General features: G+C 41.4%; 4 protein-coding genes across 4 annotated transcripts; all 4 read left to right on the forward strand. All coding sequences in view use genetic code 12, as the record gives it.

The window, feature by feature from the left end:
* The first annotated feature begins 898 nt into the window (after window positions 1-898).
* On the forward strand, window positions 899-1,898 carry TIM17 (protein transporter). The gene has a single exon (XM_064920899.1). It carries the CDS (start codon window positions 979-981, stop codon window positions 1,441-1,443), a length of 465 nt encoding a protein of 154 aa, XP_064772667.1. The 5' UTR covers window positions 899-978; the 3' UTR covers window positions 1,444-1,898.
* Window positions 1,899-5,236: 3,338 nt separating this feature from the next.
* Window positions 5,237-7,671, forward strand: YAK1 (serine/threonine protein kinase; the record flags this gene model as incomplete). Its single annotated transcript, XM_064919054.1, has 2 exons — window positions 5,237-7,507; window positions 7,624-7,671. The coding sequence occupies exons 1-2, from the start codon at window positions 5,396-5,398 to the stop codon at window positions 7,669-7,671; spliced, it is 2,160 nt and encodes a 719-aa protein (XP_064772668.1). The 5' UTR covers window positions 5,237-5,395.
* Window positions 7,672-8,559: 888 nt separating this feature from the next.
* Window positions 8,560-9,682, forward strand: OCA1 (putative tyrosine protein phosphatase). The gene has a single exon (XM_064920900.1). The coding sequence runs from the start codon at window positions 8,894-8,896 to the stop codon at window positions 9,620-9,622; it is 729 nt and encodes a 242-aa protein (XP_064772669.1). The 5' UTR covers window positions 8,560-8,893; the 3' UTR covers window positions 9,623-9,682.
* A 2,293-nt stretch (window positions 9,683-11,975) lies between these two features.
* On the forward strand, window positions 11,976-12,761 carry RJT20DRAFT_136932 (uncharacterized protein; the record flags this gene model as incomplete). Its single annotated transcript, XM_064918525.1, has 1 exon — window positions 11,976-12,761. The coding sequence occupies one exon, from the start codon at window positions 11,976-11,978 to the stop codon at window positions 12,759-12,761; it is 786 nt and encodes a 261-aa protein (XP_064772670.1).
* Window positions 12,762-13,513: the final 752 nt, after the last annotated feature.

Below are 13,513 nucleotides of genomic sequence, written 5' to 3' on the forward strand. Positions count from 1 at the left end.
TTTTGTTAGTACGTCTTAATTCCATATGCTCGAACTGGTGAAAAAGCAGCATATTTCCTTTCTTTTTGAAGTAACTCCATGCGTTATACCTTCCCATAATGTGTGATGCTGCTTGAGTAATGGTATGCTACAGTGGTATTTCCAATGGGCAAGTACTTTGGGGTGTGTATAATTACTAGTGGTCTATTAGTCTACTAGTGTAGATAGTAAAGTACTATGATAAAATCTATACTTTTCACTAGTTGTCAAGGAAAGAAAGCATAGTAGAGAACATCGAAGTTCCTTCACAACTTACATGCTATATTCTATGCTATATGCTACATGCTCTGATACATGCTCCGGTATGTGCTCCGGTATATACAATACATCACAGCACACTATATAATACTCTATATAATACCCTATGTACTGTACTATCTAAATAATATAGATATATATATTATATTTAATTATAATTTCTATATCTAACTATACATTAATTATGTCTATGGAGGTTTTTCGTGATATATATACAACTACCTAAATATACAAATTCACAAATACATATTATATATTATATACTGTGTTTCATATTCTCTACTTACTATCATTGTACTATATGAACTACACAGTACTTTGTATTTAACTATTTATATATATATACATCAATGTATACGTTTTTTATATTTATGGAGTTTTTCATATATATATATATACAACTACCTAAATACACAGATATACATATACTACATACTACATACTACGTCAAATAAATACACCTTACTGTACTATTCCTCTTCACTAACCCTCCATAGCTATCTTAAGTCTCACATCTACGCACACCCCGCGTAATTTCCCTACTGGAAAATTTTACTAAAAAATTCAGAAAAGATTTCGTTAATTTAGCCACCATAACTTTGGATGGATTGAATAGATAAAAGCTCAGGTGTTGAACACATTTATAGTAGTTTCTCATATACATAATACACAGAAAGCATCATGTCTGCAGACCACACAAGAGACCCTTGTCCCCTCGTGATTTTGAACGATTTCGGTGGTGCCTTTGCCATGGGTGTCATCGGTGGATGTGTCTGGCACGGAATCAAGGGATTCCGTAACTCGCCATACGGAGAAAGAGGATACGGTTCGATCTCTGCTATCAAGGCCAGAGCCCCCGTCGTTGGTGGTAATTTCGGTGTCTGGGGTGGTTTGTTCTCCACCTTTGACTGTACTGTCAAGGCCGTGAGAAAGAGAGAAGATGCTTGGAACGCCGTCATTGCTGGTTTCTTCACCGGTGGTGCTTTGGCCATCAGAGGTGGCTGGAGACATACCAGAAACTCCGCCATCACATGTGCCTGTTTGTTAGGTGTTTTCGAGGGTGTTGGTATGATGATGTCCAGAATGGGAGCCCAACCACAAATGGCCCCAATCTATCCAGACGAGCAACCAAAGTTGGCTGCTTAAGCATAGAACACAGAATCTCCCAGAATCTCCCTCTCATATTTATAATGGTCTTCAATCACGAATAAGGGACGTGGGCTAATTATTATCTTGTACATACCATTGCACATAGACCACCGTCAACTATATAGTGGATCTCATCCTTAAACATACAGGGATCCGGATCTTCATGATTGCTCAAGTTTTAACGCCGCCATTCTTTCATTTCTAGCTACTAGATATTCTTCTATTGTATATTAATATTTACAGATCTTTCGTTAAGATAGAAGTTGTAGGGTTTTCCTCGAGTATGTCAGCACAAAGAAGAGGTGACATGGGTTTAATGCTTTGAACAGGGTCAATTCCAGATGAATTACTACATAAGAGAGTTTTCATGTCCCATGAAAGAGCCTCAGGAGATAACTTGGGAAGTATCGTTCCAACTAAGTTAATATAATTCTTTGAAAATATGAACTGGAAGACTCACATTTGAGTGTCATTTGGAATTTGATAGTTACCATCATGACTAATAAAGAAGGCATTGAATATTTGAGAGAGTAGGTACTACTGTGATATAAGTTTTAGTTGTAATGCAGGTGATTATTTGTCGAAACTGATTAGTAGATGTTACCTGGAATACTACTAGTAACTGCCAATGTTAAGCTACGTTATCTTTAAATTACTCTTCCACAGCCACCACTAAATAGAATCCGAAATCGGTATATGTTCCGGCATTTTTTGTACTGCGGTATGGATGCCATCACTAGAGTATACTCAGAATTTTGCACCCATTTGAGTCATCGACTTGAAGCTATCTTTTGGTGGTGTTTGAGGCTTCGTGGTTTCTATGATTATGTGGGATAGCAATGTTGTATAATCCTTCGAGGTAGAAGAAATGTGCGGGAATACTGGAACATGCATTTGTGGTGTAGTCTTAGGTGGTTCCACCATCCCATGGTTCGGGAAGAATCAATTCGACCCAGAAGAGTGGTCCTTGTATAAGGTTGTCTACAAATACCACGACGTTTTGACCTTGACCTTCATAAGGGTGGATGAAAGTATCCCAGTTGAAGTTGATGTTACTACGAGCTGGAGATGACGGGCATTGGATATGAAATCTGATCCTGACATTCTCTATATCTGGATGATTGGCGAGCAATATCATGAAAATTAGACTATTATATTTCACTTCTATATATAACGGTCGCATGCTTGCAGATCGCATCTAAGCAGAAGATAACTTCGGAGATTACTAACACTTCAACAGATAGATACCGTTGTGAAGAGTTATAGTAAAAGGGAATTCTAGTAATGCAGTACCTAGATGTTCAATCATAGATTCTACCCTTGCCGAAGATGTCCAATTCCTAGCCGGTTGGCAAAACAAGAGTTGTCGCTTCTAGATTGAAAGCATCAAAGCATTATTATACCGTTTTCCACAATTACCAGTGAAAAAATCCATCTTAACTCGAATGGTCTACGCTCAACCTCTATTAAGGGCAGGTAATATTTGATAACTTCCCATATTTGAATGCTAACAAGTTAGCTTTTAATGTTAGTAGTTATAGACGTGAATGGAACAGATTAATAGGAGATCAATTTCATAGTCTCGATATAAGAAATCTGATCAACAGTAACTATGCTTTTTGCTAGAATCTTCTCTGGTTTCTCCCCTGTGCTATTCTCTGAACTCCTCCCTGGTTTCTTCCCTGGTTTCTTTCCTGGTCTCAAAACCAAAAGTAACTCCTCTTATACGCATTTCGTTTACTTCATTTACAAATTTCTTGATAAGCGTAGATTCCCCCCCATATTAACCAATCCCTTTAAAGACATACAATGTAGCTACAGTATAGAACAACACAAATAAAACACCCTAACTTCTATGACCCAATAATTTCCACCGAAACCATATAAATGGCTCCAAAAAATGTCGTCCCTCCTGCACACACCCTATCTATGTAAGCCACTTTTGAGTTGCATGGTGACTCTTTTTCACTCTTTTGACTCTTTTGGCTCAGTGAGAGAGGGACAACTCCATGGGAGCGGATAGTGCTATAGTACCCCAGGTATATTTCTGGTATATTCGTTTCGATTCATTATCATTCTAAATAAGAGATAATAAGCAGGATATTTACCCATTTCCATTTCCATTTCCATTTCCATTTCCATTTCCACTCCCATTTCCATTTCCATGTCGACATCTCTCTGCATATTCCATTCCATTCCATTCTTCATCCTTGTGATAAGTGATATGTGTTTCTGAATGGACCTCCCTCCTCCATGCACCGCTGCAAATCCTCAAAATCCGGGGGCGACTGCATACACCACAAAATGGCTCAACACCACTATTCCCCTGCACTAAGACAGTTGGAAGAGACATCATCACCAGAGATTGAATGAATGAGGAAGTCCATGTAAGTGTCAGCAGTCCCATTTTTGTGATAGATGGAGTGGATTAACTGCAATTTTGTTTTTGTTTCCACCGCCCCACGATATTAAGAAATGTTCATTTACAGGCATTAAAAAAAAATTATAACACACATAATTTTTATCATATCATATGAACATGCTGTTTCTCAGTGTCACCCTCTGATTGTGTCGTACTCTAGCTATCAGTTTCCATGCAGCACGCCGGAAGTCGCAGCTCGTACCGGTATGTACCGGTAATCAGTCCATCTCTGGTAGGGGACCCTTTCTAGGCTGGGGAAGGTCAGGGCATAGGGGTGGGTATAGGGATAGCTGGTATACGATGGTTCAAGGGAAGGTTTTCAAGGGAGATTTTGGGAAGCTTTCAAGGGAAGTTTAAGTTCTAGGGGATTTTCATGGCAGCTAGTTGACATGGTAGTTGGCTTCTTCTGTTGAGGAATTTAAGGATCCGTTCGTTTCTTGTTGCAAAACTGGGAAATTTTTCACTGTTATGGAAAGAATTCTTTAAAGGTGGATATTAAATTACTCTGTAAATATTTGTAGCACTTCTTCAACATGGTCCACTAATACGACTTCTACCGTTTCTACCACTTCCTCTGCTTCTTCAACTTCTTCTACCACCTTTTCCGACTTCTTCCATATTTTTCACCCTCTCATTGTAAGATGATACTACCTTTCCCGAATGCAACCTTCTCCAATGCAACAACCATCCATTGCAACCACCACCCAGCGGCCCCAGTATTTCGCCTGCTCCCCCCTCCACCCCATGTCCTTTCTTTTTTTCTGTCATCTCCCGATCTCTCCCCATGCTCTCCGTCTATCTGTCCTTCTCTGTTCCCTCTCCCTCTCTCAGTGTGCCTCCACTCCCTCTCTTTGTGTGTATCCCTCCTCCCTACCGGAAAGTCTACCCCGGTTTCTCACTACGCTGGAACTTTTCCACCGCCATTTTCTCCCTGCTGTGGTGTGTGATCTGATTCCGACTTCTGCGTAGAGCCATCTCCACTTTTTATCGCTCGCCGTTGTTCATTAGAAGTACAGCACATAAATAATTTATAGTGGTAATAGATGAATAGAAAATGTGTGTATCATACGATATATATAAATATGCATATATATATATAACCATATACACCATATATATCACCATCTACATCACCCATCACTGAAGCTAATCTCCATCTCCATCTCCACAAGTAATCCCTCTTCTTACCCCCCACCTTCTGACCCATGGTCACGTGACCTCCATTACATTACTGCGGTACGGATCCAATTCACGAGACTTTTTTACGCCCGGATCCTCATATTCCCTCCTCCACCCCTCCTGAGGAGAACCCTCGTATCACCCCCGGATCTCCTCCCAAAGCAATTCTTCAATTCCTTCCAACTGATGGTGAAGAACTCGGTGAGTGATACCACTTCTTCTGGTAAACCGTTTAACTAGTGATAGCTTGACCAAGTCGTTAGAAGTGCAAGTCAATTCGCTGTTCTTCTGGATGCTCGCGAAGAAACCACAGTTCTAGTGTCGTTCGTTGTCTTCTTCTCACTGGCCATGTCTTATAACTATAACTATAACCGTCACAACTCGATTGGAGGTTCATGGCATCTTCCTCCACCGCAAGGAATTACTCCGACTCAAGAAAACCCCGTAAATGCACAGGTTCTGGCGGGAGAGAACCTCCAACAGAAGAACCATAACATGCCCGGATTCCGTAATCCATGGTATTCACCTAACCAACCGGGTCTGGGGGTACTAAATCAGGCAGCTTTATCGCAGTCTCCAACGAAAGGAGGACCAACAGCACATATAAATGGACAAGGAATTCCACTTTTGCAACAACAGCAACTCTCCAAAAGAGCCCTGTTTGCCAACCAACTCCCAACAACTTACGAATACGACGACCAAAGGCACCAGTCCAATGCCGTGCCGTTTATCCATCCTCCAACGAGAGCGGATAACCCATTTAACCAGTATTACACCAACCAGGAAGTGAGTTTGGGCAATAATGGCATGAATAACGACCGCAGAATGTCGGCAGCGGTCGACGGAACCTACTATAATTCTTATAACTCGTCATTTGCACCATCGGGCCAAGGAGCCAACGCTAATTATCAGGCTCAGTACATTCCCAACAATAATGCACCTTCTCTTGCCGGTGTGAACCGTCGATCTTCGGTGGGGGTACTGAATTTTAGGCAAGCACCATCAGGAGAAAGACCCGGAGGATACTATCTTCCACCAGAGCGAGTTGGACGCTCACTGCTGATTGTTCAATTCCAACAATACCAGCAAGCGCTTCAAAATCAGAAATTAAGTGGTGTCCGCAGAAGACCCGCTCCAAAGGCAAGCAAAGTGTACAACAAGCTTGATCTCAAGCCGAAGATTCACCACCAGCCAAAATACAGACGTTGTTCTGTGAATTCTATCCATATCTCGCCGGTAAATGCACTTTCTGTGTATTTGACAGAAAGTTATAGCATTTGTCAGCCAAGAAGATTCCAATACTCCAAGCTGACCAACCCAAAGAGAGTATTGACCAAACCCCTGGATCCCAAATTCAATAATGGTTATGATAACGAAGACAGTGATTATATTCTTTATGTCAATGACATTTTAGGCACAGAAGAAGGAAGAAAGTATATGGTTCTTGATCTTCTTGGTTCTGGAACTTTTGGCCAAGTGGTAAAATGTCAGAATTTAGCCAATCAAAGTGTCTGTGCGGTTAAAGTTATCAAGTCCAAACCAGCTTATATGAACCAATCATTGACGGAAGTCAGACTCTTGGAGTTTTTAAATTCAAACAGTGATGGTAAGAACTTTATACGGCTTCTCGATACCTTCATGCACAAAGAACATCTCTGTTTGGTATTTGAGTTACTTGCTTCAAACTTGTATGAGCTTATCAAGCAGAACCAATTCCAAGGACTCAATATGAAGCTCGTGAAGTTGCTAACAAGACAGCTCTTAGAAGCCATGGCCCAATTAAAGGGATTCCAGATGATTCATTGTGACCTAAAACCGGAGAATGTCCTACTATGTCAGCCAGATAAACCAGATATAAAGGTGATTGACTTTGGGTCGGCGTGCTTCACAAGACAGACCATCTATACGTATATTCAATCTCGATTTTACAGATCTCCAGAGGTTATATTAGGTCTCCCATATACCGAATCCATTGACATGTGGTCATTGGGATGTATAGTTGGAGAACTCTTCTTGGGCTTGCCTATGTTCCCAGGTACTTCTGAATACAATCAAATTTGGAAAATAGTCGATATGTTGGGGTTGCCTCCTCGCCATATGCTAGAAGTGGGTAGAAATTCAATGAACTTCTTCAAGAAGATACCAGCACAACCAGGAGAATCCAGAGGGACCTACCAAGTGAAGACATATGATGAATATTTACATTTTTTGGAGACTTCGAAGTCCAAGGATGACCATCCAAAGAAGGAACAGCCAAACAAGAATTACTTTAAGCACCGCTTGTTGAAGGATATTATCCTCAACTACAAGCTTCCTTCTAAGAAGATGACGAACTCTATGATTGAAAAGGAGTGTCAGGAGCGTTTGCTTCTCATTGACTTTTTGACAAAGGTTCTCAATTTGAATCCACTTGAGAGACTCACGCCTCAAGAAGCATTAAAACATCCTTTTGTTAATGAGGTGAAGACTGTGGATAGTAAAAGTTCAACATCTCTGAGTGGAAGTGATCGCAGAGTAGAAGTTAAGGATGATTTGAAAGCTCAATAAAGAGTTAGTGTTAAAGAACAAAAAAACAGAAAAGGGATAGATACCCAGCAAATAGAGAGATCAGGGAGTTTCTTTGAGGAGAATATGAAAAATAAAGAGTGTTATTCGTATCGCATTGAAGATTCAGACAGTTGACACTCTGTGGACATTTAGGAGGAAAAAGGGTAGCCGTGGCATCCATTTTATTTGCATTCGATCATTATCCAACCCATTGAAATACGTTTATCGTTTACAATACCATATTGTGGTTATTAATAATAATATTATTATGCATAATACAGAATTAATGAATAATTTTACAATTAACAATTAACAATTAACATAACATTTTTGACATTTGACAATAATTGGCATGGGTGTGGAATCAGAAGAACAAGAACAAGAAGAAGAACAGGAAGTAGTAGTATTGTAGTGTTGTCGTGAAGTAGCTACAGTTACAACTTGTAGTTCTCCCTTGCTGTAGGATATATATACTTCGAAGTTCATTAAGTAGTTGTGTGACAGTAGACGAGTGGTTGCAAAATATGTTCCCTCCCTAAAACTGCTCTCTAATCTTCGCCTTAAGTTCTCCCTAAACTCCATGAGAAGTTGTCGCGTTGTCGCTATTTCTGAGAATTCCTGTGGTGGCATCGGTTTTGTCTGCAGTACACATAGTGAGACGGTAATGATAGAACGGAGATATAGTGGTGAAGAATTGAAAGAAGTTGGAAAGACCGCACATTTCTCACTAAATATAAGTCCTACTACCTCTCTCGTCCAACTACCTCCTACGTCCCCAGTAATTATTTCATGATTGTCCTTATTTATTACATGCTGTGCCGTCACAGGAAACTGTCCAACACGACGACTACTGCCTCACTATTCTCCACCGACAACTTCACTATTCTCCACCACCACTATCACCACCGCCACCACCACCAAACAACACAATCACAATACGAGAAACCCGTACCGCAGTATATTTTCTAGTTGTTAACAAATAAAACTTCTTCTGCGACATTCATTGCATCCACGCCGCAGTACTCACACCCAGCTCGACTATCAAAATCCAGAAAATCACAACTTCCAAAAGTCATACCAACGGAATGAAATATCTGTTCTTTCTGCTATAAGTGGCTATTCTGATAAGGAAGTAGCTGTTAAAGTTGAGAATCCGTATTCCGCCACGAGATCCGTTGAGCAGAGTAAATTGACTGCTGTTTTTAGGTACGTTTTGACAATTATTGCTAGGGTTTAAGTAGTGTTGAATCGCAAATTGCAATTACCCTGGAATTCGTAGAAACCCGCTAAGAAACTCTAATGGAAGTCCAGACAAACCGCTCGCAAGAGACTCCACTTGGGTTGGAAAGCTCTATCGTTGCAGAGCGTGATTCTTTGATAGCGAATAGCACAAATAGCGGAGAACTTATCGATGTCAATGGATCCCATGGACCACCGGATCCTAACAGCGAAAGTAAGCTTAGGAAGATATCAAGACCTCCAACGTTACGTATCATTCCTCCGTTGAATTTTTGCCCTGTAGAACGACAATTGTACAGATCCGGTCAACCGTCGATCATAAATCAGTCGTTTTTGAAGGAATTAAACTTGAAAACGATCCTCTGGTTGGCCAGTGAGGAGCCACAAGACGATTTCCTAGAGTTTTGCAACGACTTCGGCATAAATATCGAGTTCGTCGGCATAATAAACGAGTTCAACAACTACGAGAATTACAGTACAAACCAGGGCATAATAGTGAATCCTTGGGACGCATTAAACGAACGTACCATAAAGAAGGCGTTGGAGTTAATAGTGGATCGTGCTAATTACCCTCTATTGGTGTGCTGTGGTATGGGAAGGCATAGAACCGGAACGGTGATAGGGTGTCTTAGAAGATTGCAAGGATGGAACTTGGCGAGTGTTTCAGAGGAGTATAGACGGTTCACAGGAGCCAGGGGTGGTAGAATCATGGTGGAATTGCTAATTGAAAGCTTTGACATTGATTCGATTGAAATAGATCCTGCTAAAGCACCTGACTGGTTGTCATGATATGTGGTTTTATTGCACGCTGTATAGATAATAGAGATATGAATAGAGATGTAATGATCGTGTAATGTAGTTGAGAAAGGCCCACTAGGCTTTAGGTGGACTAAGAATAATTGTTCTGGACTAGAGTTTGCTTGTATTTAGACTACAATAAGTCAGGGAGGGATAATGAACTCCGTCAGTAACTATGGTTAAGAAAAGATAGGATATACACAGATATTCACCTATTCCTATTACAAATTAACATGGAACATTATTATACGTATATTGGAGCCCAAGTCATCTTACATATAGAGTTCATACACCACTCGTATTATGGCACTATATTAACATTCGAATTGTTTCTTCTACTACTTTCATGCGTTTACTCTTCTTGGTCATTCTTACCGAATTCTACTTCCAATGGCCCGTTTATCCAGACATTCCATTGGCAAGTCCCATTGACCCATAAGCTGCTATTTCATGACCAGCAGCAGCATTTGTCCCAAAAGGGAAATAGCGACAGAACAGCAGCGTTTGTGCGGTGGGAGAGAGAAGTGTCGCTGGTTCTCGCTATTCTCGCTGTTCTCTCGTATGTTGGTTTGTATGGTTGTATGGTTTTCCCTCGCTATCATCTCGCTATTTCTGGCTATCTTTTTTGGCTCCTTCTCGCTATTTCTCGGTATCCTTTTTTTCTTTTAGGTATCTTTTTTTTTGCTGCCGTGTCGTTATCCGTTATCTCATTATTATCGCTATTCCCGTTATCGCATTCCGTTTGCGACTAAGTTTGTGGTATCTCCCTAATGGTACTTTATCCTTGTCGCTATTCAACTCTGACTATGTAAATTTGCTCAAAGTTAGATCTCTCGATATTCGTCATCGCTGATACGGCCATTTGTAGTAGTTATTACCGGTAGCTTCATCGGAGCTTACGCGTCTTACTGGATAACTGGACAGTAATTTATTAGTCGCCGGGCATATTTCTCTGGAGAGACGTCATGGGCCCATTTAATCGCTATTTCTAGCCTTGAGAGCTTCTGTAAGCCCATCTCGGTGAAAGAGATAAGAATCCTAATCTCAACTCGTGTAATTCAGCCAATAATGGGCCTCCCCTTGCCCTTGCTCTGACATTTTGCATTTTACTGGTGATCCTGAAATAGCACCAAAAAGCCTGATTCGCTGCGAGTCGTTGCGCAGCGACTACCCCGGATTCAGGGATGAGCAGCAAGAGTGTTATTGTGTTTGCTGAATAATTAATTCTATTGAATGAACTGTTATTACTATCACTTCTCGACTCTATGTATCTAGTCAACTCACATAAAATTGGGCTCCTTCTTCTGCTGCTGTCTTCTATCTCCGCCCATTTGACTAACACCTCTTACTCCTTAATCTGCTCCGATCAACTACGTAGCTCCGGTGCCAGCAACTTCGCATCCATCACTCACCACCCGCACTACCGCACCGCTACCACACGCCAACGGTGGCAACTGTGTAGATTTTCCTGTGACTCCGGACACGACCCGCACCTTTTTTGCGATTGCCCCGTCTGGCTGCATTCCATCCCCTAAAACGGTAGCGTTCGCTACAGCGAGATAAATGGCAAGGCAAAGGCAAGAGAGACGGAGTTGCCAGGATTTCACCCAGAGTAGTATAGCCAATTTTCATGGTTTAAACTCACCAATTCGTTTAGACCCCCGAAACCCATCTCTTCCCACTTCTTTGCTACTTTTTCCTCCTTTTCCTTCCCGGCTTCCCTTCTTTCCCCTCCACCCTCCAACCCCAGTGACTCTCCCGCTACCTCCTATGCCCCACCCCCGTTATCTCCTGAACAGTAGCTATTTTGGATCTCCTGCAGACACCACCACAAAAAAGAAGTCATACAAACAGGATTTCTCACTCACTCGCACTAACAAAATTCGGGTTGTAAACTGACTGTCAAAAAGAATTGGTTGAAGGAGTTCTTTTGCTGTGTTTGTCACAAACGAGGTTGTTTCATCTAACAAACAGTCGCCAGAAGTTTGATATATCAGTAACTCGGTCGAGTAGTTGTCCTCAGCCTGAATTGTAGCGTTTTTCCGCCGGAATTGAACAAAATACACTAGTCGTTTGTAGAACTGTGATTGGTGTTTTGTGAGTGGTGACAGTTTTTTTGGTACCATTCGTAGTTTCGTGTTAGAGGTTTTTATTGGCGTTTAGAGTCATATATAAGCGTTATCTGGTTAAGATTCCGTTGCCGCAAGTTATCTAGTTGTGCCCCCAGCTACATCGCAAAAGCGCCCAATTGATACCGCCAGAAATCCAGTGTTCTCCGGCTCCAATCAGTCAATTCCACAGCCAATTCCATATCGCCATCGCATCCAATTGTTGCCTTCACACCATGGGAACCTGTATCGCCACCGTGAAGTTCGTCGGTTTAGCCTCGCTAGGCTTACTTAGTGGTTCATTGACATACCAGTCCATCGAGTCGATCCCGCTCCTCATCAACGACTTGTCTCGCCATTGGTCGACTCTGGCATCAGGATCTACGTCCGCCACCATCCGTGAGTATGTGGCCAAGGTCAAGACTTTGATCTCCACTTCAAGAATATCCAATGTGGTGTTTGGTTCGTTGGCTTCGGTCTTGTTCACTCTAGCATTCACGTCTGCTCCTCCAAGCGGAAAGCACCCTTACCTTATCTATGCTGCTCTTGGAGGCCCATTGACAATTGCTGGACTCTACTACAAAGCGTACGCTCATGAACAGAAGTTGCTCAACATAGATAACGACCATCCTCCAAAGACTAAGGAGCAAGTTAAGGCCAAGAAAGAGGTGAAGAAGGTGCCTGTCGTTCCAGCAGAGGCTGCTGAACAGGAAGAAGACGACAGTTTGGGCAAGTCCTATATCCACATCTCCGATGAGTCTACAACCTCTTCAACATCGTCTACTCCTAATGCTTCGGTCCCAGGTTCGCCTCAAATCGAGAGTATCGAGAGTATACAACCAGAAGAAGACAGGGAACACGAGCTCACCGTCGCAGATGAAGTGGAAAGTGCATTGACCAAAAAGGAATTTCTCAGCCAGTTGGAGGGTGTCAAATCATCATATGCTTTTGGCTCCGCTATCTCTGGTGTCAGTTTCTTTATCGCTGTTGTTGGTCTTATTGGGGACTACTATTTGTTGTAAGATGGTAGACATGAATCATTAACTGAAGACTGCTATTGATTCCAAGCGAGTGTAGGTCTGATTGCCGTAGAGACCACCGGAACCTTTTCGAAAACAGAACAAATCAAATTCAATTGAATTTACTGAAACCAAGCAAAAAGTTTATTCCGTGAAGACTTTTCAGCCTTTCATATTCACCTATCAAAAGAAATTACCTATTCCGTGGCTCGTTTTGGTAACTGAATCGTCAGTTCTTGCAGTTATCAATAATTGAATCGACCTGAGCCACTCGTCGTACGCCCATTCTTCTTCCTCTCTCTTCACTTTATGATTGCTTGATATTTCATTATTTATTAATTAGGATCTAGGAAATTTCGGTGTTGTTTTTACTCCTGTGTTTTTTGTTTTGGTTGGTGGTTTTTTTACACTTTTTTTTTTTAGTGGCCAGTTTTGGTTGGGTCTGGTTAAGACCATATCTGGACCATGTCTTAATTTAGCTTGAAGTATCTACACTATAAAGAACCAATTAGGAATACAATATACTAAACTTTGACTGAGAGACGTTTGCGTTGGCAACTTGAGGCAATATACTTTATTTAAATTGAATGGTGGTTTGTACTAATTCGTGTTCAAAGCGACACCATCGTTCTTTGTTAATATTCAAGGGATTGCAGTTCAATATGAACTACTAGGTAATGCTCTTGCTTTCAATGATTGTCAGAAGGATTGTTCGTTATTGTATGTCAATGAATACATCATTAGGAATTTGCATG

Source organism: Scheffersomyces xylosifermentans, assembly GCF_036884685.1.
Source record: "Scheffersomyces xylosifermentans strain CBS 12540 chromosome Unknown RJT20scaffold_7, whole genome shotgun sequence".
Taxonomy (NCBI): domain Eukaryota; kingdom Fungi; phylum Ascomycota; class Pichiomycetes; order Serinales; family Debaryomycetaceae; genus Scheffersomyces; species Scheffersomyces xylosifermentans.